The sequence below is a fragment of the Microtus oregoni genome, unplaced genomic scaffold (assembly GCF_018167655.1).
Source record: "Microtus oregoni isolate MIOR12 unplaced genomic scaffold, Mior012 000025F_ref0000491, whole genome shotgun sequence".
Taxonomy (NCBI): domain Eukaryota; kingdom Metazoa; phylum Chordata; class Mammalia; order Rodentia; family Cricetidae; genus Microtus; species Microtus oregoni.
The window spans coordinates 12374969-12396424 of record NW_024543084.1 but is presented as its reverse complement, the minus strand read 5'-3'; the positions used below and the strand labels follow the sequence as shown (position 1 = coordinate 12396424).

Genomic DNA, 21456 nt, shown 5'->3' with positions numbered 1-21456 from the left:
GTGTGTGTGTGTGTGTGTGCGCGCGCGCGTGCATATGAGCACATGGTGTTTGTGAAGACCAGAGGACGACTTACAGGAGTTGGTTTTTTTTTTTTAATGAAAATAAGCTTTATTACATCAAGTAATAAATACAAAGATGCAACAGTTGCAGTCGTTTTCTTCCAGATGTTGTGACCGTCTCACAGTAAACACGGAACTGAGATCTACAGTCTCAGGATGGACATTTGCAGGGCGCGTGGCAGGTTGGGTAGATTGCTCTTTCTGCTGTAGTTGGTTCTTTTGCCACCACGTGGGTCCCAGGGACTTGGGTTGTCAGGCTTAGAGACAAGTGTTTTTACCTGCTGAGCCATCTTGCTGGCTCACATTCACAATCTGCGATCTCTCTCTCTCTCTCTTTTTAGTTTATTGAGACAGAGTTTATGTTGTTTTGTTTTTTGTTTTTCAAGACAGGGTTTTTCTGTGTAGCTGTGGGGCTTGTCCTGGCACTTGTTCTACAGACCAGTCTGGCCTCGAACTCGGAGATCCACCTGCTTCTGCCTCCCGAGTGCTGGAATTAAAGGTGTGTGCCACACCACCCGGCTTCTCTATGTATTTTTTTAAAAAATATTTATTTTTGTTTGTGTATGAGTGCTTGCTGCATGTGTGATCCCCTGGCGCTGGAATTATAGGTGGTCGTGAGCTACCTGATATAGGTGCTGGGAAGCCTGTCTCTGGACACTGCCCTCCACAGTGAAGGGAGATGTGTGTGCTCTTTTCTGTTGAGCCGTCTCTCAGCCCCCCAATCTTCCATCTCTATAGAGACTGCACCCTGGAAGCGTTTGTTTTCAGGTGCCAACGATTCGGAGGTTGTGCTATGCTTCCTGTGAACACGCTTAGGAGTGCTGAGAGGCCAGCAGCATAGACACACCTCTTTAGCCAGTCTGCCACATGCAAGTTGGAGGAGTGTTTCCTTTAGCATGCCAGGGGAGCGCAGCTGGCTCTTCTATGCCTGCATGAAATCCACTGAGAATCCTCCATGAAAGAGAGCCAGAGGACCTTCTAGTGGCAAGAAAATAAAAAGAACAAACCACAGTGACCAGGCCATAGTAGAAACGGGATTTTAATATAATATTCAAGTCTAGCATTTTCTATTTACAACAAATAAATATTGCCCCACCCCAATCAGTAAACTTTATTACTTTTTATACAAATATTCAGTCATCTTTCCCTCCCCGCAGCCTCCCACTTCATGTAGTCTCGTACGACCCAGGCTGTAGTGATGCTGCATGGCACGTTCAGTGGTATGGGATTCGATACCAACCGGGTGGTCCATGAGAGGGCTTCTCTCTCTGATCCAAGGGAGGGCTGGGGCTCGTGGTGGGCGAGACTCCCTCGCTTTGTAGGCCCTGAAGGTGGAATCTTTGGTGCAGCCTGAGAAAGGCTAGAGTGTGGGAGGAAAGGCCAGGACTTCCATGAAGGTCCCAGGCCAGTGCCTGTGGGCACAAGGAGAGAATGCAGTGGTCAGCCCTGCTGGGTGTGTGGGTGCCCTGGGGCATCCGGGGGCATGGGTGGCAGTGATTTGCACCTGGGGAGGTGTCAGGAAAGTGTGGAGGGTAGTGTCCAGGGCAGGTAAGGTACCATGCCCAGTTGGCAGCACTCCTTGGCAAAAGTCAGCTAGTCCTCTGGTTCCAGAGAGCAGAAGGCACCTAAGGCGGCGAGTGGTCCCCGGAGGCCAGGTCAGCCTGTCAGTGGCAGGTGTCAATCCCGGCAGCAGGAGAGGTTTAGGGTGAAATTGGAGTCTGGGGGTAGTCTGGGCTAGCAGGTAGGCAGAGGTACCTGTGTGGCCTGGGCCACTCTAGTCTATAAGTGCTTAGTCCTCAGCCAGCCAGACCCTGGGAGACGTCCTTAGAAGATGCCTTTGGCAATCTTGAGTCCTTTCTGCTTCATACGAGGGAGGGTGGAGCTGGCTCCATGCTTGACCTTATTAGCTCCCTTGGTGAAGGTCCGCTTCTTTAGGATAAAGTCATAGTTGGCAGTAGAGTTCATGGCATAGAACACGTTGGCATTTTCTGGAATCTTCAGCTCTGGTGGGAGGGGAGCAGGGCAACAATGAGTGATCATGGGGATGGGATAAGCCTACCACTTGAGAGCTCCTCCAGGCCAGGCCACCAACAAGAACCTCTCCCGTGACTCTAGCCAAGAGTCTCTCTGTGCTGCCCAACCACATGGCTGTCTCTAATAGTTGGGACTTCCAGCCAGAGCAGGCTTCCTGCAATTCTGACTGCTTTCTTTGATGCTCCCCTACTACTCACAACGGCTCTGTGGACCAGCAGGAGGCAGAAACTTCCTCTAGGTCCAACTTCCACCACTCTCCTCTGGCCTAGAATCTGTCCATCATTACCGAGCTGGACTTGCTGCTCCTACTGACCTTGTGTCTGCCTCTGTAGGCCTGCTTTCTGCAAGGCAGGGGGTCCCCTCACCCAGTCCATAAAACCAAAACGATAGAAGTCAAGAGATGTCATGAGCATCACTGCTGACTGGGGCAGGCAGTGATGTGGATGTCAGACTCACATCAGCAGTGTGATGGCAGCATGGTGACCTCTCTGGTGACCTCTATCTAGCACTAACCTGCTGGTCAGAGCCTCTGTATGGGGAGAAGGACATAGGCACAGAGTGACTGGAATTCTCTAAGCTTCTTGAGAATGGGCTTTTGAAACAGGGTTTCTCTGTGTAACAGCTCTGACTGTCCTGGAATTTGCTTTGTAGACCAGGATTCACCTGCCTCTGCCACCCAAGTGCTGGGATTAAAGACGCTGCACCACCACTGCCTGGCGGGTTGGTTCTTTTATTTATTTTTAATTATGTGCATGTATCTATGGAGACCCAAAGAAGACATCAGATCCCCTAGAACTGGAGCTACAGGAGGTTGTCAGCCAGCGGATAAGTGTGCTGGGAACTGCAAGAACACACACACTTAGGATTTTAAGGTTTAACTTTATGTATGAGTATCTGTCTGCACGTATGTGTATGCGACGTATGTGGTACCCAAGGAGATTAGACGGGAGCATCGGATCCCTGGAACTGGGGTTGTAGGTGGTTGTGAGCCACCATGTGGGTGCTGGGAACTGAACCTGGATGCTCAGGAAAAGCAGCAATTGCTCCTAACCACCAAGCCATCTCTTCAGCACACAGTACAGACTCAAACACTGAGCCAACTCTCCAACCCAGGCCTGTTCTTGATTCCATCCTTCTCCTAGTTTCTAGAACATGGGACTCAGTATGTGTGCTTTTTGTGTTCATGTGTAGATTTGAACACGTGGAAATTCTTTCTGAACACCTGCTTTCTTAGTTGAGCCAGACAATGTCCCCTCCAGCAGACCCCAGAGTGAGCCTCTCTCAACTCTTACATCTTAGTGGGGAGGCCCAGCAGATGCTGGGGCAAGACAGGTCGCAGTAGGTGCCATGCCCACATTTACCTGCTACTGTGCTTTCTAGGGCCTCAGGCCTTTGGCCTTGGGTAAAGGACAGTGTTGACCCGCCCCTCTGCCCTGGCCTGGGGCAGAGGATGGTGCTGGCCTGCCCCTCTGCCCTGGCCTGGAGCCCAGCCGTCTGACTTACTGTGATCTTCTGAGATGATCTGCACTAGTTCATAGTCCTCTGGCTCATCCTCATCCAGGTTGTGTTTGTCCATGGCTTTTCGGATGACAGTCGGGGCCTTATCCTGGCTGGTCACCTGAAATGGGGGACAGGCTATCAAGACAAAGGTCATAAATGCTTTCCCAGGGCACAGTGGCCAGAGACCCATCTGGGTACCTTTCCATCTTCTGCTTCCTTAAAGTGGCCCCCATAATATGAGGATGGCCATTTCCCAACTGTCCCCAGCCCCGTTTTCCTACAGAAGCCTGCCACCAACTCCCACACTGCCTTGGGAGCCATGTGTCCCTGAAGGCAAGAGGATAACAAGCCTGGGGAACCATTAATTTCCACTCCAGTCCTAAGGAGGAACTAGCCAATGCCCACTAGTCACCTACATCCTGTCCTACCCTGACACTGTGATGGCAGGTGGCACAGGCTGGCTCAGGTCTCAGTCACGGGGTCACCCAGGTGAATGTGAGTAAGAGCATTGCAGCTCCTGGGGCTGAGGGGCTGGCTCCACTGCAGCTGGAGCCCTGGAAGGTGAGACAGGGCCTCCCTGTGTGCCCACCTACAGTCTGTGAGCAATCCCATTGGCTCCACATTCAAATAACACCCAGACTTTAACACTACTGACTCTGCCCACAGCCACCAGCCTGCTGTGGCCTCCCTTTCCCTGAGCTTGGACTGCAACAGCAGCCTTCTCAGCAGCCTGCCTCCATCTTGGTCAGCAGACCAAGTCACCAAAGAAAGTCAAGGGCCTTACAGTTTAACGGAGCTCTCTCCCGTCCATTGCCTCAGACTTGATAACCTACAGGCCACAGTTTCCTTACTGCTCCTTTCCCACCTCTCAAGCCCCGAGTGCTGACCAAAGTCTTCCGTTATTTCTATTTTTTCAAACCTAGAAGGTCAATGCTAAAAACTAAAGTCGCACACAGGTGTCTGTGCACGTCTGCGTCCTGGCTAAGATGGGCCCCGTGAGGAGGCCCTGCTGCTGCTCACCAGGATGCTCTTGTACATGTTGCCGTTGTCCACATCCAGGCTGACCCGGATGATGCAGCAGTCGCCCACCTGCTGGTTATAGAGTGGCAGTGAGGAGCTGTAGCTGCAGACCCCTGAGACGGAGCGCTTGTGAGTCCGCGTGGTAGACACGGGTGTGGTGGAGGCTGATGAAGAGGAGGTGCTGCTGGAGGCCGAGCTGATGCCAGAGGTCTCTGGGGATGACTGGGAGGCTGACTCCCAGAACTGTGGAGGACAGCAGTGTCAACAGCAGCCTGAATCATGAGGGGCCCTGAAAGCTAGAGGTCAGCTTTGGGGACTTCTGGGACCCTTGCTGGACACAGTGTGAGATACAACAATAAGGAGGGGTGGGGACATGGGTGGTCACCTTCTTTTCCTGGCCATCAGGAGACTCTGGGACAAAGCTCATGTTGATTTCCTCCACATCAGAGCTGGAAGAACCAGCTGAGTGCACGCTGAGAGCATCAGTGATGTCCCCGCTGCCGAGGTAGGGGCCACACCGGAGCTGGTCACAGGACTTGGAGTGGGCACTGCTACTGGTACTAAGCTCAGTGCTGGGAGCCTGGCGGCTGAAGGAAAAGGTTGGCTTACGTCAAGGGGTCTTCCCAAGGACACCACCCTTAAATATGTGGAGTCTTGGTCTACCAGTGCTTGGTTCTCCCTGGGTATCTGTGGGATCGCCTCATTTCAGAGAGGTGTAAACTAAGCACCAGAGAGCTGATTCAACTCACTCTGTGACTGACAGGGCTGGCAGTGTCAGGGTAGGACCCTAGAGCCAGCTTAGTTGGCTCTCCTAGCCCACAGCCCCGAGGCTCCTCTGGTCCCTGTGCGCCCCTGGGCCCAGGCACTTACTCGCTCCAGCGCTTGACAATGGCTGTGCTTTTCTTGCTCCTGAGGGTGTTGCTGGCTGACTCGGACGGAGGCTCCAGCTCACACGAAAGGTTGTAGCTAAGGCAGAATTGACTGTGAGGCTACCAGAAGCTAAGCTGGAGCTCCCAACCAGGGCTAGCCCAGAAGCTGGAGCCTGGGCACACAGCCATCACCAGACAACAGTGTGGCGTGACAGTCCAGGGCCTACAGCCTCACCTCTCAGCCTCACTGAGCCGGTCCATGGCTCGGAACCAGGCTCCAAAGTGCTCTTCCGGAGCAATGCTGTAATTGTTGCAGGCGGACTGCAGCAGCTTGATCTGGGCGATCACTTCGAACTCCTGGGTCAAGGAAGACAGGGTGGTGATGGACCTATGAGGGTGGGCAGGGGCTAGCTGCTAGGTCTTCTCTGGCTACTCCCCCACTTACACCCACTCAGGCTCCTTCCTGCTTCACAGTCCAAACAGCCACACCTAGGAAGCTGTCCTGGATGCCGCCTCCCAGCTCCCCTGGTACAGCCCTTGAAGGGTGTACCAGATGTCACCAGAGATCAACACACGGATGAAATGCGCGTTTGGCCCCTTCCCATCCCGAGGGTGGCAGCGCCTTACCTTCCTTCTCTTTTCGAAGTTGATGAGTCTCCCCTAGAAGACAGACAGCCAACATCCATAAGAAAGCAGCCCTTTCCACCATTAAAGTCCTGCCTACTTTGTTCTGCACTACGACAGGCACCCACTAGGGGGCAGGGAGCACGGGCACCTGGCCCTAGGCACCACCTCAGATAAACCTGAGGGGAGATTTGTAGACATTTTTGTCCAACCCATTCTGAGTTAGAAGGCCCTGCTTGGCCCACAGGCAGTTTGACCTTGAAGTGTAGAGAGCCACCATCTGAGGGTCATGCACATCAAGTCTGGCCAACCCACTTCTCAGCTCTGCCGTCAGACAGCTCTGGAGGGCTTGCCACGGGGGCAACCTTCAAGTTCTCAGGGGTCAGCAGGGGCCTCCAAGGCCTCAGGATCCCACCCTCAGCCCACCTCAGCCCTAGGTTCACTCACATACAGATAGTCCTTCATGGCAGTGTCCAGCATCACCAGGTCAGTGAGGAATGTGCCCAGGTAGGGGACAGTGCCCTGGATGACACCCTGGGACATCAGGTGGGAAATAAGGAAGGCTTGGTGCTCCTCTCCCCTACTCACCTGACCACAACCCCACCAGGGCCTTGCACTTGGAGCAGCCCGAGAGCCTTTGCCCCATCTCTCCCAGGTCCTCCCATCCCAAGCTGGCAATGGACAGATCAAGTGGTCCCTGCTCATACTCTCCCCCAAAGAGCTGCTGGGGCCCCGACTCTGATAGTACAGAGTCTTGTTCTGTTCCCCAAGATGTAGCCTGTCACCTTGCAAGGAAGATAAAGGCCAAGGGAATCCTTTCTCTCCCAACCTCCAGCTCACTCACTGTCTCCTTCTGCCGCCTCTGGGCTCTCCTAGGGTTCATTTCCAGCGTGGCAAACTTGGAGGTTCCCTCCTACCAGGGTTGAAGGCAGAGTGAATGAGATTTTCTCCCTCCCGACCCCAGTCTGTGCTCTGACCCTGGGTCTGGAGGTCCCGTACTAGCCCAGCATGCCTTCTGCTACAGTTGGTGCTTCTGGAGCGGTCTCCTTTCCTAGCACTCATGGTGGAGGAGGGAGAGCCCGGGCCTGGCCTTCCTGCACTCGAGTCCTCACCTTCAAAGTTCAGAGGACCCTGCACCTGCCTCCTGCAGACACGCGGGCTCAAAGCCCAGACCCAGTGCCATCCTGACTTGTTTCCTGTAAACAAGTCCAGTGATCTCTTGCATACTCTTCCCTTAGATAGCATCGCCTCCTGTAACCTCAGTACCCTCTATTTGCCAGACAAGAAAACAGGCATAGAGACTGGCAGCAACTTGTGCAGAACCCCACAAGGACTCAGAGGAGTGCAGCCCACTGACTGGGTCCTGTCCTGGGGCCCCTTGGTATGTGGCAGGATCTTTAACTGAGCTCAGTCATAATGGGAGAGGGACAAGGTGTCTCAAACTCCTTGTTCCAGCAGCCAGGTGGAGCCCAAGACCAGTGCTTCCCTGCTCCACAGGGCCCTCAGCAGAGGATACAGAGCTCCTCAGGGCTGTCTCACCCTGACCAGTATGGCAGGGCCCACGAATAATGCTGCCTTTTAGGGGTGGGGGTGGGGGTGAGAATGTTCTGGGGTGAGACAGAAAGGTATGTTTATCAGTCCCTGATGTTAACCTGCCTGTGCTTCCTATGGCTTCAAGGGACAAGGTAGCCTGACACCATTCCTCATGATAGCCAACAGCTTCCGCTTCAGGGCAAAGGGGAAAGCCAATTATGCAGGCATATCTGTACCCTGGGACTACATGGTGGAAGGACCCCCAACCCTGACAGGCCTGGCATCACAGAGACAGAATAAACTGCCTCAGGAAAGAAGGTAGTTGCACCCTCTTCCATCGCCTGCCCATCAGTCTGCCAGTGGCTAAATCCCAGCAGGAAGCTGTAGATCTGCTAATCTGGCTGGCTCATCCTCCTGCAGAAGCCAGGCTGGCTGTCCCCACTACATCAGATTACCAGGGGCCTCCTGTTCCTTCTATGCCTGCCACCTGTCCAAGCTTTGTCAAGCACGGAAGTTTGCCATCCCCTTGTTCCCTGCGGTTCCTCACCTTGATGAGCAGCTCTCTGCTCAGGGAGTAGTTGTTCTCATCAGAGAAAATCTCCGACAGTTTCTGGAACACTCGAAAGCTGTCCCTGAAGGAAGTACAGAAAGAAGGCAACAGCTGGGAAGAGTCTGCACTGGGGCAGGCACGATGGAGAATCCATTTGCTTTTACACCAAAGACCCTAAGCTGCTGGAGAAGGATGTTTTAAACATGGCTCCACTGGGGACTATAGACGGGTTGCTTTCAGCTGGGCAGTTCTGTGGCTGTGTGCAAGCACAAAACTCTCACCTGGCTCTATCAGGGTGTGCACACTACACTGTGCTCACCGGTGGACCCGCCCCTTGGACTTTGCTGCTGGGGCTCACTGAAGGCAGAGCGATCCCAGGGTATAGCAGGGGCAGGGGACAGGAAGGCCTACCTGGAGACCTCTTCCCATGTCTTCTTTAGGCGGTGGATGGCATTGCTCTGTAGAGCAGAGAGGATGGCATAGAGGGAGGAGAAGTTCTTGAGCGCTCTGCACTCCTGGAGACAAAGAGTCTGTGAGGGGAGTCCCAGGCTGAGGCCGCCGTAAGAATGCCAAGAAGCTCCCAGAGGGCATGCCAGGGGCACTCATTCACGCAGCTGCTCAAGTGCACAGTGCCAGGAGGGAGTGTGCACCTGGCAGGGGGCTGTGTGGCCCTGAGGTCTGTGAGAAAAAAGAAGAGGTCCCCAGCCCCGCCCCGCAGCCTACCCTGGCCACCTCGATCCAGTGTTCCACCACCCGGGCCCTGTCTGGGGCCTTCATGCTCTGGTCACCAAGGCAGGTAGTAATGACACAGTTGGCCACGTTGTTGAACTGGGCCACAGTGGCACGAATGGTAGGTGCAATGTGCTCCTTGCCCTTCTTGTCCCGCTGCGACCAGATGGAGCCCAGGCAGTGGTAGGGCACCACTTTCTTGAACAGTTCCTAGGGAGAAGGATGAGTGTCACTGTGCGATGCTCGGCCCACAGGCCCAAGCTGGACCTCAGAGAGTGAGGATGAGCCCCGTGAGACCCTTACCTCTCCACCTGACCTCTGAGAGCAGGAACTATGATGGGGAGAAGGCAGGGGCACATACCAGTGGCTCATGCCTGCTCATCTCAGAGAGCATCTGCTGCCCCCTCCCCAGTGAACACACTGGTTACAGTCTGTCCTCTGTCTGTCTGTCTCCAATACATAGGTAGCACTTCCTAAGTGCTGAGGCTAGATAGGATTCCAGGGGGGTGGCCCAAGGGCCTATGGGTATCTTGGTGAGCATGCCTCCATCCCTAAGAGGTCAGGCCCACCACACTTCCTATCTGCTCCAAATCCTTAAGTGTGTAGTGTGTGTGCAAGTGCACAATGCATGTACTTCATGACCACCAAGCAGGGGGAATTACTTGGGATTAAGTAATGTGTCCTATTCACGTGTTTGTTAACAGTGGAGCTGGGATTCGCCCTGGGGGCACAGGCTCTGAACCAGAAAACAGGTCTAGACAGCAGAATATAAAAGGAAGTCAGCCTTGCCCTACCCCACTGAGTCACTCACAGCGTCCATCAGAGTAAACTGCTCAGCCACCAGATCTGGAGGGAATAGCAGGAGGTGCGGCTTCTCATCTAATCCATTCTCTGTGGCTCCCGGCAAAGACCAGGAAGGCTGTAGTGCAGGAGCAGGCACAGCAGCTGGCTCCAGCTCCAGGGCCTGTGACAGAGCTGGCTCCAGCTCCAGAGCAGGTCCGAGGGACAGCTCAGGCTCTAGCGGTGGCACTAGAGCTGCTTCCAGCTCAGAAGCTGGTGCCACCACCGGTCTGGATGCCAGTGCTAGTCCTAGGGATGGATCTGGCTCAGAAGCTGGTACTGGCTCTGGCGCTGGCTCTGGTGCCAAACCCTGGCTGGATGCCAGAAGCAGTGCTGGAGCTGGCTCAAGCTGGGAAGCTGATTTCAGAGACAGCACTGGAGCTGGGGACAGGGCTGCAGGAGAAAAGATGTCCAACATGGGTGCCTTGCCCAGAGCATTTCCAAGGACAGAGTACCACTGCCTGTCAGAGAGACAGGCACCTGTCCCCCCAACAAGATGTTGACCCAGGTCACAGTATACCGCCTGCTGGTCCCAGGTGCATTCTAGCTCCTGGCCCAGTACCAGTCCTGGAGTCTCTCTGTGGTGGAAACTAGTACTGGCCCCTCCGACCAGGCTCTGTGTAGCTTCCCCTGTCTCCTCACCCTCAGGCTCAGCCTCGCTGGGCTCCAGGTCCTCCAGCTGGGCCAGAAGAAGGTGAGCACGGCGCTCCAGGTCTGAGCCTGGCATGTTGAGCTGCACATAAGCCACCAGCTGCTTGAGGCAGGGAAAGTCCGGAGGTTGACAGAAATCCTCTGAGTATTGGTCCAGCCAGGTGCCCAGAATGGAGGAGATGGCACTGGGGACAGGCAACAGAGTCAGAGGCATGGCCTCTCCTCCCACCCTCCCACAGCACCCCTGTGGTGTGCTTCCACCCACAAGTCTCCTTTGGCTGTCCTGACTGTGGCATGCCAAGGAACGAGATAGAGACTACAGAGAATTCCCATAGGAGACTGATCATCAACAGGATGACAGTTCTCCAGGCTTTTTAGGGGAACGCCCCTACTCCTGTTCAACTCTGCCTGAATGCAAATTCAGGAAGGGCTTATCCTCTTACCCGGCATTCAAGGAACCTCAACCAGTGACTGGGACTACCTCAGTACCTATTCTTTGTGAGCCACGTGTGGGCTGTGTTTTCCTGGGGCACATGGTTTGTTCTTTGAACCCCTTACCAAGGAGTGAAGCTGAGTGTCTATCAAGATAGGCTGTGCTAGGAAGAATTCCCGTAGTAGCTGGTTCTGAATGGTACCCCGTATGCGCGCGCCTCCCTCTCTCTCACACACATACACACACATGCACACACCCTCCTCTCTGCTCCTTGAATGCTTAGTTCCACCCTGAACTCTGTCTTCCTCCTGCTGCAGGAGGAGCCTTAGACCTCAGCCCACCAGCACGAATCGGAAGTGTGGGACCTATGGTTAGCTCAGCCCTGTTCCCCAAACCTCCCCCCTCTTGACCCAAAGTCCACTTACTTTTTGAGTTGGTCCTGCGGTCCACCATCCTCACTGGAGTACGGGAGGATGCAGCCATATCTAGAGGAGGCCGTGAGGGCGTCACATCTACCGTACCTGCTTATGATGCCTAGTGTTACTGGCCAACTCCCTGATGGGAAGGGACCTCAGGGAGGCAGGGACTCTCTGCTCTTGCCACAGACAAGTGCCTGGCAACACGGCTGCACATGTTTTATACACTCGGACACCTCGGCAGACCCGGGGCCTCTCAGTCGGTTACCACGGGGCCTGTGTATATCCAGGTCAAGGTTCCCCTCCTTTCTAAGTGGGGAACTGTTTAGTCCGAGACTCAGGTGAAATGGCTTCCCCATGGAAGAAAGGACAGCCATGTATATAAGACCCACACGGGCCTTGACAGCTCAGACTGGGGTGGCACTGCCAGGGTCCAGCTAATTCAGTCCTGACAACAGTCTATGAGAATGTTTACCATCAAACTGGGGCTCGCAGGGACAACAAGGTATTCTCAAGACCCAGCCAAGAGGAAGAGTGCACTGGGTCTGGAGCTGGTGCTCACCTCTTGAACAGCAGGTCCAGCACCTGCTGAGTGGTGGTGAAGGCTCTGTAGGTGCACAGGAAGACGGTGACGTAGGAGAGGTCACTGCCCTGGAAGGCAGGCACCAGGTGCTCCACCAGCTTCTCCAGAGTGCCAGCCTTCACCGTGCGCACCTTGCAGGTCTCGTAGAGGTTCAGGGCCGACTCATTCTCACACTGGGTGAACAAGGGAAGGACACAGTCAGAGGCAGGGCTGTGGTCTCAGGAAAGCTGGAGGCTGGAACTCAGATCACCTCCTACACACCCGCAGTACAATGTGGCCAAAGCTGGGAAAAGAGGGACTCTGGCAAAGGGTCTTGGATTTTCTTTTCAAGACAGGGTTTCTTTGAGTAACAGCCTTGGCCGTCCTGGAACTCACTCTGTAGACCAGGCTGGCCTCTAACTCACAGAACTCCGCCTGCCTCTGCTGGGATTAAAGGTGTGTGCCACCACCACCTGGCAGGGTCTCAGATTTTAAAGTAAAATATGAGGCGTGGAGCGCTTCAGGGTAGTTTTTTAGGTGAGTGACAAGAGTATCTAACATACTGGGGGGGGGGGGGTGTCCAAACTGAACAGCCCATCCTAGAGGTGGGAAAACAGGCTCACTCCAGAGTCAGGGATTGGCCTTATCAGGACCTAGAGCATTCCCTGAGGAAGCTCAGTGACCAGAGAAGAATCCTGTTGGGACAACAGCAATGACGCTCAACAGCTGTGGCAGGAGGTTTTTCTTCTGGAGTGTTATGGGGCTGGGTCAGGCCGAGCTGCTGAGCTCAGGGGGCCCACGAGGTGTGTTCGGAGACAGCAAGTTTCAGAAGTGTATACACGCTTACTAATTTTGTCAACTTGACACAGCCTAGAGTCATCTTAGACGAGGGGACCAGATTGAGACAACGTCTCCCTAAGACAGTGCCATAGACAAGCCTGTAGGACACTTTTTTTAAAAAAATTTATTTATTTATTTTGTTTACAATATTCTGTCTGCATGTATGTCTGCAGTCCAGAAGAGGGCATCAGATTTCATTACAGATGGTTGTGAGCCACCATGTGGTTGCTGGGAATTGAACTCAGGACCTTTGGAAGAGCAGGCAGTGCTCTTAACCTCTGAGCCATTTCTCCAGCCCCTGTAGGACACTTTTTTAATTGGTGATTAATGTGGCAGGACCCAGTCCACTGTGGGTGGTGCCATCCCTCTGTTGGTGGTCCTAGGTTCTATAAGAAAGCAGGCTGAGCAAGCCAGTAAGCAGTGCCCCTCTATAGCCTCGGCATCAGCTCCTGATGGCAGGTTCCTGCCCTGTTTGAGCTGCTGCCCTGACTTCCTTTAGTAATAGATATGGATGTAGAAGCATAAGTCAAATAAACCTTTTCCTCCCAGCTTGTTTGTGGTCATGGTGGTTCTTCACAGCAATAGTAATCCTAGCTAAGACAATGTACAAAGCCTGAACTTCTATTCCCTGGGGACAGAGGGCAGCCCTACTATGTGAGGATTTATAGGAGTAGGAGGAAGGTGTAGGACTGACATCTGGAGACAAGTATTTAAACCAGGCAAAATATTCAAGTATGCATGGCCTTATGGGAAATGTGAAACAATGCCAATGGTGTCTCTCACTTGCAGGTAGGTAAGTCAGCAGGGCCTTTCTGCACGGGTTGGACTTTGGGTTGGGGGAAGGAAGGAGAGAGGTGGGGAGGGTCTCCTCTCGTTACTCACCCCTAGCCAGCGCTGGCCTTTGGTGGCTCCCTGGTGTAGCTGAACCTTGCGCAGGGAGATGGAGTAGATGACCCCGTTGATCAGCTCCTCCCCAATCTCCTGCGTAGAGCTCTGAAAAGACATGGGCCAGCAGCCGGACCAGGTTATCAGGGTCTGATGCAGGGGGATGACACAGACAGCAGCTCCGAGACCTCCAGTGTGAAGTTAATGGAGAGCCCAGGACTCCCCTTCCCACCAAAGACCAACACTTCAGGTACCTGCTCCTGCCTAGTCCTGGATCACACCCCTATTCTCCCTCTAAGACAGGTATTGTTATCCAGCCATTTTTCAGAAGGGTAAGGGGAGGTTGAGGCAGGAGTAACTGATCCAAGTCAAACTGTCTTGTTGCATATGGCAAAGTCCCCATCCCAAAGTCCTAACATGGTCACAGGTGCCATTGGCCCTCAGTAAAACCTAACCCCAGAGTCCAAGGCCTGGGGTCACCTTCGCCCTCATCTCTGTCTAGTCTGAGGTTCCTGCTTGACTCGGCAGCATCAGGCAGTTCCTCCTAGCTCAGCCCTAAAGTCAGCAACACGGGTCTAGGAAGGTGCAAACGCAAGCCGCATCTGACTGCTTCCTTCCCCTTCTGCTCATTCATGCTGCTGAGACCTCTTGGGCAACACGGGACTTCCCAGCCGGCTGTTCTTTCTCACGTGAATGGGGAAGAGCAACAATGCTGGGGTTCCACAAAAGCCCAAATCATGAGGTCTAGTTGAGAAAGGAGGGGGTCATGTGTCTGCTTCTCAGAGCCCCAAACAGAAAGTAAAACATGCTTCCCGATACCCCAATATCTCTTCAACTCCTGTGGTCCAGGGAAAGGCTATAGCTGGGATGGAGGGTAAATAAACCAACCTCTCAGGGCTCAGAGAGGGGCTAGCAGGTACGAGTTACTGCCCCCACACCCCATGTGACCCATAAGGATCGCTGTGGTGCCCAGAGGACTCTGGCCAAAGTGCTTACCTACCCAGAGTCCCACTGCTGACCCTTCTGGGGGCCAGTGTGATATGGGCTACACCTGAGCTCTTGTGTCTGCCATCCATCCTCACAGGGCTCTGGGAAGCCTGGAAACAACTTTTGGATCTTCTGACCTCTTACTCCAGGCTTTGAACCAAGGGTAAAGCCATGGCCACCACACTAGGCTCACGGCTGTCTATCTTCTCTGGAAACAAGGCCAAGTCTATTTCCTGGAAGTCAGTATGTAATAAGAAGGTTCACATACCTAAGCAATTCTGGCCCACAGCCTTAAGAGACCAGCAACATTGTCATCAGCTCACCCCTGGCCTAAATCTAGAAAGTCTTTCAGAAGACATAAAGGAGACCGTGGCCCTGCACCACCCACTGTGCCTCCTCAGAGGTTCTTGGTAGTCAAGGCTGGGAGAGTCTGCCTTTCCTAAGGAGTCTGGCCACATCTGGTGTCAGTGTCCTAAACACCCAGGTGGCCAGCAGCAGGAAGTCAGGGTCTCACACGTGAAACTCCCTCCCCCACCACACAACACTGGACTTCAGCCCAAGGAGCCCAGTACAGTAAGTTTTTTATTGGTGCTCAATGGACATAAATGTACCCTGCCTGGCCAGGCAAACCCGAAGAAGCTGGATGCAAGTAGCACAGCGGCCATGCTCGAGCAGGGCTCAAAAGCAAGTCCTTTCTCAGCCCTGGGCTCCAGCTGACAGTCCAGCAGCTGGCCTGGGCCCTGTGGGAGTGTCATGTGATCCCTGCACCCTTCCCCCACCTGAGGGGGGACATTCTGCCAGCTGGGTGAGGGGGGTGCTGACAGGCACCGAGAGTCTTACATGCCTTCCTCTGGGGAGTCGATACCCTGTCACACAGATGGGAACTGCTCCATTTCCTTAAAGCAACCACAGCAGAAATGAACCAGCCCACCCTACAATGCTGAATGTGGGCACCTTTGCCAGACCCCAGAGAAGACAGATGCCGCCGGCCTGGTTAGAAAGAAGCAGAGAAGAGCCCCTCTCCCCAGTCTAAAGATCCTCCCTAAGTCCCCTGAGAGGCTGGAAGGGCAGGGACCTTGGGCTACCTTTGTAGCACGTGGCGGGATAACTCGGCAGACCAGGGAGAAGAGGGGTAAGCTGGCCTAGTGAACAGCTGATACAGCAAAAGTGTTTGCCTGCCTGTCCGCCTGCGGCAGGCATCCAGGAAGCCTCCGAGCTCCGAGGAAGGAATGCCACATGGCTGGCTGTGTCCTTAAGGAGGATCATCCTCCCCCCAGCATGTGCAAGGCCCCCAGGGCCCTGGGACAAAGTTGGCAGCTATGTGTAATACACTTGGGGGTGACAGTATCCCTGGGGGATCCTGTGAGCAGCCCCCCACCCAATCACTGTCTCTTGAGCATAGTCCAGAGCTCCCAGAATGGGGAGAGAAAACATGGCCTGGGTGGTATCACCCGATTAATGTTCTCAGGGTAGCAGCCAGCAGGATGTGTGTGCCCAGCTAAAAGAGAGAGCGAGCTGCAGGCCAAGCCCAGAACAGTAAGCAGCAAGGGGCTCATGGGGACTCCAGGCCTGTCATCTCTCCCTGAAGAGCACTGGGTGCTGGTGGTGGGGTGTCCAGTCAGACAGTGGCTGCTTCTGTTTCAGGCCTTGGCAGACATAGTAGATTTCAGAGCACAGGATCACATTTTCTCTCTGCGTTTACAGAGGCTCAGCCTACTTGGTGGTGCAGGGGGATTCTAAACCTTCAGGGTGATTTCTACACCTGCCTGTACTACTGCCCAGGGACACCGAGTCACTAGTTCACCTCAGGGCTCTAGCAGGCCCTTGCAGGCCTCCTATAGCTCTGGCCACGCAGGACCCACAGGACCAAACCCATGTACCATATGTCAGGAAGGGTCTCAACCCCCAGTTTGGCTGAGCCATGGGCTGGGAGAGCAGCAACAGCTAACAGGTGACAGGATGGGGGGCTGCAGACGAGTAAGGGTAGCAGACAATACGTGGTGTACCACCAGAGCGGATGACGTGTGAGACCCACCTGTCAGAGGCCCACCTGGGACTACTGGACCCAAATGGCAGCTCACTCAGAGTCCTGGACCTTGAATGAAGCTTCCAGAAGAGGGAGAGAGTAGTCCGCATGCTAGTTAGCAATCTCAGGCTGTCTTCTCCCCATTTTAGAGGTAGAAACCAAGGCCCAGGGGAGGGGCCAAACAGACAGTGTACATGACTCCTCAAACCTAGGCCTTGGTTCGGCTCTTAGACCATGAGCCCCAGTAGAAGAGGGATAATGAAAATATCAAGTATTAGAGTCCTCTAGATGCTAAACCCTCATAGCAGCCCTAGGTAATCCCCAAACCCGTAGGCCACAGAGGGCGGCCTCAGCTGGGGACTGTGGGTGTCTGGTTGCCGTGGCAGGAAGGGAGCACCAAAACCTCAGGCTGTAAAGCCCTGCGTTCAGCCTGTGCAGAGCTCTCCCAGAGTCAGATTCGGTCGCCAGGAGCCCTCCCTGTCAGCCTGAATCCAGCTATTGGTCAAATTAGCAGTTTAGGAAAGAAAACTAAGCTCAGATGGGGAGGGGAGATCCATTCCTTCTGCCCAGGAAAGCCAGCTTTGTCCACCTGGTCCTGCTGTCCATTTGCAACTGGCTCTTATCATAAAATGGCCACTGTTGGCCAGGTCTGGGATGACCCACACCAGACCATGACCATGCTGTCCAGCTGACTCGAGCACCTCTTTTACCAGGTCCTTTTACACTTAGTGCATGCGACTCTTCCAGTATGCTGCCCAAAAGAAGAGGAACAGCCAGGTAGGGACAGGTAGAGGCCTAGATCCAGGCAGATCCAGGAAACAGCAGCCAGGACAAGGATTTGATCCCTGGCCTGGAGGGACACACCCAGAGCTGGCTGCTGCTTCTATCAGAGGCACAACACCAGGGCAGGGTCCAGCTTTGGTCATAGGGAGGACTGGGGACAGAAATGACTTCCTCAGGTACACAACAAGTTTCACACCTGCACCTCTGAGCAAAGGCTTAAGTTCATGTCCTGGGGAAAAAGCCTGTGATGCCACGCTCCAAATGCCAGGCCACATGTCCCAGGAGCCCAGACATCCAGAAGGCTTGGGCTTTGTCACCTGGTCAGAAAAGCTAGCTGTGGTCACTGCCAGGCTCTGTGGACTGTACTTGTCAGGTCATCTGTCTCCATTTGGTCCATTCCAGAACTCCAAGAGTAACTAGCATTATGCCCATCTTACAGATGAAGGAAACTCTGGGACTTTGAGCACAGCTGCCTTCACCACAGAGCTCAGGCTCTGCACCTCTGGGCTTAAAAGGGCAGAACTCCTGCAGGTGCGGCGGTAGGACAACAGCTGCACGCAAAGACTCAAGGGAGGGGAGAATGCTAACAGAACACCCATGGCCCAGCAGTTCTGTGGTCCCTGTGCCCTGCTCAGTGAGCAACCCTCAGGCTGTCCTTTCTCCAGAGAACTAAGTTTGCTCGGGGCCTCAACCAATCTCAGCCTCTCACTCTCACTGTGCTGGGGGCGGCTTCCTTGGGGTGTATGCCTGATAACACAGCACTTGTGAGGATAACAGAAGCTCAACCCCAGGGCAGGTGCAAACTGAGACCCTTCAGAGTGCAGCCTTCTGGAACCCCCTCCACAACCCACAGACCTGAAAACTGTCTGGTCACCTCACTGAGAGTCAGCCCCCATTCTTGCCCTGCTGGCATTCTGGTTCCTCCTGCTCCAGAGCTGCCCTGGGACTCCCAGGAAACGGACCAGCAGGTCTCTCTCAGCGCAGAGGATCAGTACCAGTCTGGTCTGGGCTTCCTCATCCTCTACTGTGTCTCTGAGTAAAGCAACAGTGGGACACGGGGGTCCTGGGGCCCGGCAGTGATGGCCAGTCCCCTCAGGTTCTTGGAGGCTGCCTTCTTAGAGTCAGCCAGGAAGTCCCTCTGAAAGATTATCTTGTGTATACACACACACACCCCTCCCTATGTCTCTGGGTCTCCAGTGCCAAAGGAACAAAAGAACCCTAGGGTAAGTTAAGAGTTGCACACAGTGTGATCAAGAGACCAGACTGTCCAGAAGGAGAACCCCCACTTCACTGTGTCCAACCCACACAGCCTTCAGGCTTCACAGGCTAGCTGCTGCGGTGAGAAGGCGGTCTGGCCTCTGCCTCTGCAGTTCACTGCTTATTGACTCTGTGCAATCGAATTAGTTGTTTCATCTGTCAAATGGGCTATTAATAGCCCTACCCCCCCAGGACAAAATGCATGCAAATTATTTAGCTCAGGCCCTTCCACCTAGCCCTAGGCCGCTATTATTCTAAATTCCTGATCCACTGTCCTCAGGGTCTCCAAATGTAAAGTACTTTCACCTTCCTCTAAGCTTTCCCAGCTCTCACCCAACCAGGGCCCCCAGCTTCTGCTGCCTTCTACTGTCCACTAGCCATTTCTGCTTTGTCCCGCTTCCAGCTTTTATAGGCAGCAGGCACCCCATCCCCAATCCCAGAGAACACGGCTTGTGCTGAAGTCCTGTCTACGACCCTTCCTGACAGCATACTTATCTAGGTCAGGGACTTCACCTCTCTGCCCTCCAGCCTCTTAGCAGATGGCGCTGGCATCTAAACTGGAGGTCTGTCAAAGTCAGGAAGAACATGGTGCTAGGGCCTGCTGCCTGTAAATGCTACAGAGCCACAAATCACTCCTGCCAGGCTGGCGCCGAAGCCTGCCTGTCGCAGGAGCATAGACCTCATGACCTCCAAAAAGCACGGGCTGAGGAGGGTCAAGCTAGGTCAGTAGTGGCTTAACTTAGAGTTGAGATGGCAGGCAGATGCCCAGATGTGTGAGGACATCTGGCAACCCCAGGGCTGGGGAAACAATGACAGAAGAGGAAAAGCAGAGACAGTTTGGTGTTTTCCAGAGAACCCAGAGACCTTAAGCAGGTCAGCTTCATTTCTGGACCTGGGACTGCCATCAGGAAATCAGCTCCAGGATGGGGATGGGAGGGAATTATTGGCAAAACAGAGAGGGACTTCCCTGCCCCCTCCCCCAGGCAAATGCTAAATGGTCATTGTGTTCAGTTTCCGGCTACAGCCTCCTCTTCTGCCAGGACCCTGGTTTTCCTGCCACAGCCAGAAGCTTCCCCTCTGATGTCTAAACAGTGACAGGACAGCATGGAGGCCTGGAGAGGGAGGACAGAGCAGGCACCTATAGCAACAACCTGTGCAGGGGCAGAACTTTCCACCCTGCCACTCCAAGCAATTCTCAGGGGTATAGACAGCCAGAGCCAGAGAGAAGCCTGAGCCCCCTCCATGAGTGATCAGGCCAGACCCTTCCAGCACACAAAGCCTGGGGCTCTGCCAGACATAATGAAAGCCAGATGAGCGCAGAGCTGTGGCAGGCCGCCCACCACCATGTTCCCTGGAGTCCCTCCCCAGCCGCCATGAGGATGAGACCACTGGGTGAATGAGATGTCTGGCTTGGACACCTGCCAAGCTTGGGAGGCCTTCCAGGCCTGGGGGTTCCCTAACCAAAAGTTCCCAAGTTGGGCACAGAAGTATGCTTTGTCCAGGCCTTCTCTAGGCAGAGCAGGATTTGGGACTGCCTCAGGAGTGCACTACCTCTGGGCATGATGGCAGGTGCACACTGGAGGTGGGAGGCAGAGGCCCCGCCCAGGACATGCTAGAAACAAGCTCCTACCTTCACATATTACCCCCACCTCCTGTCATACATAAAGGCAAATGGTCTCCTTTCTCTGAATCTGCCTAGACTCTTACAAAGTCAGGATGTCGGCACATTTTTTAATCAGGCAGAAATGAATCACAGGCCTCAGTGAAGCCCTGTCCTCTCACTACCTTGACACCTGGTTCCACAAGTTGGGGATCAGTCTCCACCCCTACCCCCCTTCTTTCAACTGCCCCCTCTGAGCAGCCTTGATGTTCGGGGATCATTAGACCTCTATCTGACTCAGTGGTAGCTATCCAGAAGCCCCAGAGGTCTCACTCATCTCTGGGGAGTCTAGGACTATATCAACCCGACCATTGGCTGATCCCACTGTATTGTGTGGCCTCCTCTTGTTCCCAGTCCCATTAACAAGGGTGTGAAATGAAGCCAGGCCCTTGTGGTTGTAGCATTCACGCACCAGGGATGTAAACAATGACAGTGCGGAGAGGCCTAAAGGTCTGCCTGAATCTGATTGCAGAGATTGGGGCTGTCACACTTGGGAGGGGTAGAAGCAGGCACTGGCATGATGAACTGAGGGGGACACGGAAATCCAGCTCTTGTCGCTAACTACTGCTCAGGGTGTGCTGGAAGCTGTGATGCCCAATTTGCTGCCCCGGAGCTGGTGCAGCAGGGAGATTTCTGTGGAAGGAACCCCACCCCCACCCCCGCTCACCCACCTCCAGGCGCGGTAGATCCGGGTCTAGCTGAGTGAAGCTGTGCAACACCACCGGACAGCTGTCCGGGACGCCCACTTCCAGACGCACAGCGTCCCACACGCTGCGGCTGCGCCGGGAGCCAGGAAACAACGACTCGCCGCCCCCTACGGGCCCGGCTGCCTCGGCCCACATGCGATGCACCATGGACGGCTCGCAGTGGCTCGGGCGGCCGGTGGGCCACGAGACCCAGGGCGGCGCGGGCGCAGGGCCGGCCCAGCGCAGCTCTGCGCTGCCTGCGCTCTGTGCCCGCTGCCCGGCCCGCTGATGTCAGCTGGGGGCGGGGTCCGCGGAAGGGGCGTGGTCTCCAAGGGGCGTGTCATCAGTTGAGGATACCGTGTGCACGTGCTGTCTGACTGATGTGTGGGTGGTGTCCCTGATGCTGTTTTGCTGAAGTCAGAACTGGAATTCCCAAGAATTCCAGTTACCACACCCCCTAGCTCTGTAGCCTCAGTTTCTTCAACTGGAAAGTACGGGTAATGAAAATGAC

General features: G+C 54.5%; 1 protein-coding gene across 4 annotated transcripts; it reads right to left on the bottom strand.

Moving 5' to 3' along the window:
• Nucleotides 1–1089: 1089 nt before the first annotated feature.
• Nucleotides 1090–21210, bottom strand: Ralgds (ral guanine nucleotide dissociation stimulator). 4 transcript variants are annotated; one of them, XR_005976378.1, is made up of 19 exons: nt 20931–21210; nt 13544–13654; nt 11822–12015; nt 11269–11367; nt 10402–10595; nt 9731–10152; nt 8914–9129; nt 8602–8705; nt 8188–8272; nt 6952–7020; nt 6555–6641; nt 6111–6143; nt 5719–5840; nt 5485–5580; nt 5000–5201; nt 4615–4857; nt 3598–3712; nt 1565–2063; nt 1090–1472 (listed from the first exon to the last, which is right to left on the bottom strand). XR_005976378.1 is itself a non-coding variant. In XM_041674881.1 (18 exons), the coding sequence occupies exons 1-18, from the start codon at nt 21111–21113 to the stop codon at nt 1885–1887; spliced, it is 2754 nt and encodes a 917-aa protein (XP_041530815.1). In that variant the 5' UTR covers nt 21114–21210; the 3' UTR covers nt 1090–1884. The 4 variants fall into 4 exon arrangements, 3 of the variants coding, with proteins under 3 accessions (XP_041530815.1, XP_041530816.1, XP_041530817.1); XM_041674881.1 differs by having other exon boundaries at nt 1090–2063; XM_041674882.1 differs by having other exon boundaries at nt 1090–2063; nt 11269–11364; nt 20931–21209.
• Between the last annotated feature and the right edge of the window lie 246 nt (nt 21211–21456).